The 1758-nt window shown below is 45.4% G+C and overlaps 1 protein-coding gene across 1 annotated transcript in view; it reads right to left on the bottom strand.

The window, feature by feature from the left end:
* Window positions 1–1743, bottom strand: part of LOC106523964 (zinc finger BED domain-containing protein 4) — a 7244-nt gene extending 5501 nt beyond the window's left edge. The window contains exons 1-2 of the mRNA XM_014017555.1: window positions 344–1743; window positions 6–212 (exon numbers count right to left, since the gene is read on the bottom strand). Coding sequence (XP_013873009.1) covers window positions 6–212; window positions 344–847 — 711 coding nt within the window. The 5' untranslated portion in view covers window positions 848–1743. The remainder of the gene's footprint in view (window positions 1–5; window positions 213–343) is intronic.
* Between the last annotated feature and the right edge of the window lie 15 nt (window positions 1744–1758).

The raw sequence follows: 1758 nt of genomic DNA, 5'->3' as shown, positions 1-1758 counted from the left end.
TCGGCATTGTCACAATGTATGCGATTCCTCTGCTCATTGATGACATGGGAGACGGCACTGAATAGCCGCTCGCTGTCCACACTGGTGCAGGGTGCAGTGAAGTACTTGAGTGCAACACGAGCAAGAACAGGGAAACGGGCCTGGTTGGACTTCCAGTACTTCAAAGGGCATGCTGTTTTCAGGATGGTGGTTTCTCCCAGGTATGCATATACCTAAAAAAATAAAATAAAATAAAAAAGTAGAATTATATTCCACTGTTTATTTTATTCATTTTGTGTACATTTTAATATGAAACACTCAGTGAATGAAATTAAGTCTGTTAAAAGTTTTTTTATTTACTCACCTGTGAAGCTGTTTCACCCGTAGTTGCTCGTTCTGTAACGTCATTCTCCACAAGGATTTCTTGGTACATGTCCTGCAGACTTTCATTTCGGGCCTTCTTAGGTGGGGGTTCCTYGTCCTCCTGGTTTGGGTCATCTGTGCTGGCACCTGCAGCCTCATCCTGCTGATCATTATCACCAGCAGCCATTTCATCCACAACATTCAGCAACATATCCCGTGCTTCCCCCTTCTTCTCAYTGWTAAAATAACGATCTTTGTAACGAGCATCAACCATGGTTGCAATGACATACAGTGGTTCACTTTGCACACCATTAAATCGATTACTGACAGCTGTCAGTAGAGTACTTCTGGCTGTTTGCACTCCTTTGTCTGATTCATCAGTCTTGGCAAGCAGGRGTGTCAYAGACACCACAGCAGGGATAACATCTGCAGCAGTGGCCTCTGCAGAGCTGATGTCTTTGGTCAGCTGCTCAAAAGGTTCAAGTAGGCTGGTCAGTTTCTCCATGGTTCCCCAGTGAGTTATGGCTTAATGCCCTCTTCTGCGCCACCAGGCTTTGCATCATGTAGTAGGTGGAATTCCACCTGGTGGGTACATCCTGTTGCAGCTTTTTAACAGGCATGTTAAGATCCTTTTGAATATCTTCAAAACGACTGTAAGCAAATGGCGAGTGCTTGAAGTGGCCCACCACTCGCCTCCCGACAGCCAAAGCATCTACTATACTACGTTGAGACAGGGCTCCTCCATTCACTACCAGCTGCAAGGTGTGCGCGATACAAGGCAAACTTGACACACCAAACTCCGACGTAGCTTTAGCCATGTTGCGCGCGTTGTCCCTTACAATGACGTGCGCTTTCTCCTTGGGGATTTTCCATGTCAAAAACATCCTTTCAAAAGCAGATGTGATTGCTTCTGCCGTATGAGAACCACGGCATTCTTGAGAATGAAGCACAGCCCTTTTTAGCACAAAGTCTTTACCTAGCCATTGAGCAGTTAAGCTTAGCATGCTAACCTGGCTAACATCTGAAGACCAGATATCGGTGGTGAAGCTAATGAACACAGCCTCAGAAATTAGCTTCTCGACATGTCTGTAAACGACATTGTATAACTCAGGCAGGCAAACATCAGATAAATACTTGCGACTGGGCATGGCAAAGCGTGGTTCGAGGAACTCCACAAGTTTGGTGAATCCGGCATCTTGCACGATCGAAAATGGCTGGTTATCTAGCGCGATGCACTCCATGATTTTCTGATTTATAGCTTTTGCTTGAGGGTGGTCCTTACTATATTTTTGTTTGTTCCAAGCTGACTCGCTAAGCAATAGCTGGACAGTTTTTTTTTTCGATGCAGCCTGTCCACGTTGCTTCCTTTCCTCGTTTTGCTTTAGAAATGCTGCGTGTACCTCGGAGTGATTCTTC

The sequence above is a fragment of the Austrofundulus limnaeus genome, unplaced genomic scaffold (assembly GCF_001266775.1).
Source record: "Austrofundulus limnaeus strain Quisiro unplaced genomic scaffold, Austrofundulus_limnaeus-1.0 Scaffold172, whole genome shotgun sequence".
NCBI lineage: Eukaryota > Metazoa > Chordata > Actinopteri > Cyprinodontiformes > Rivulidae > Austrofundulus > Austrofundulus limnaeus.
This window is presented reverse-complemented; position numbering and strand designations above follow the sequence as displayed.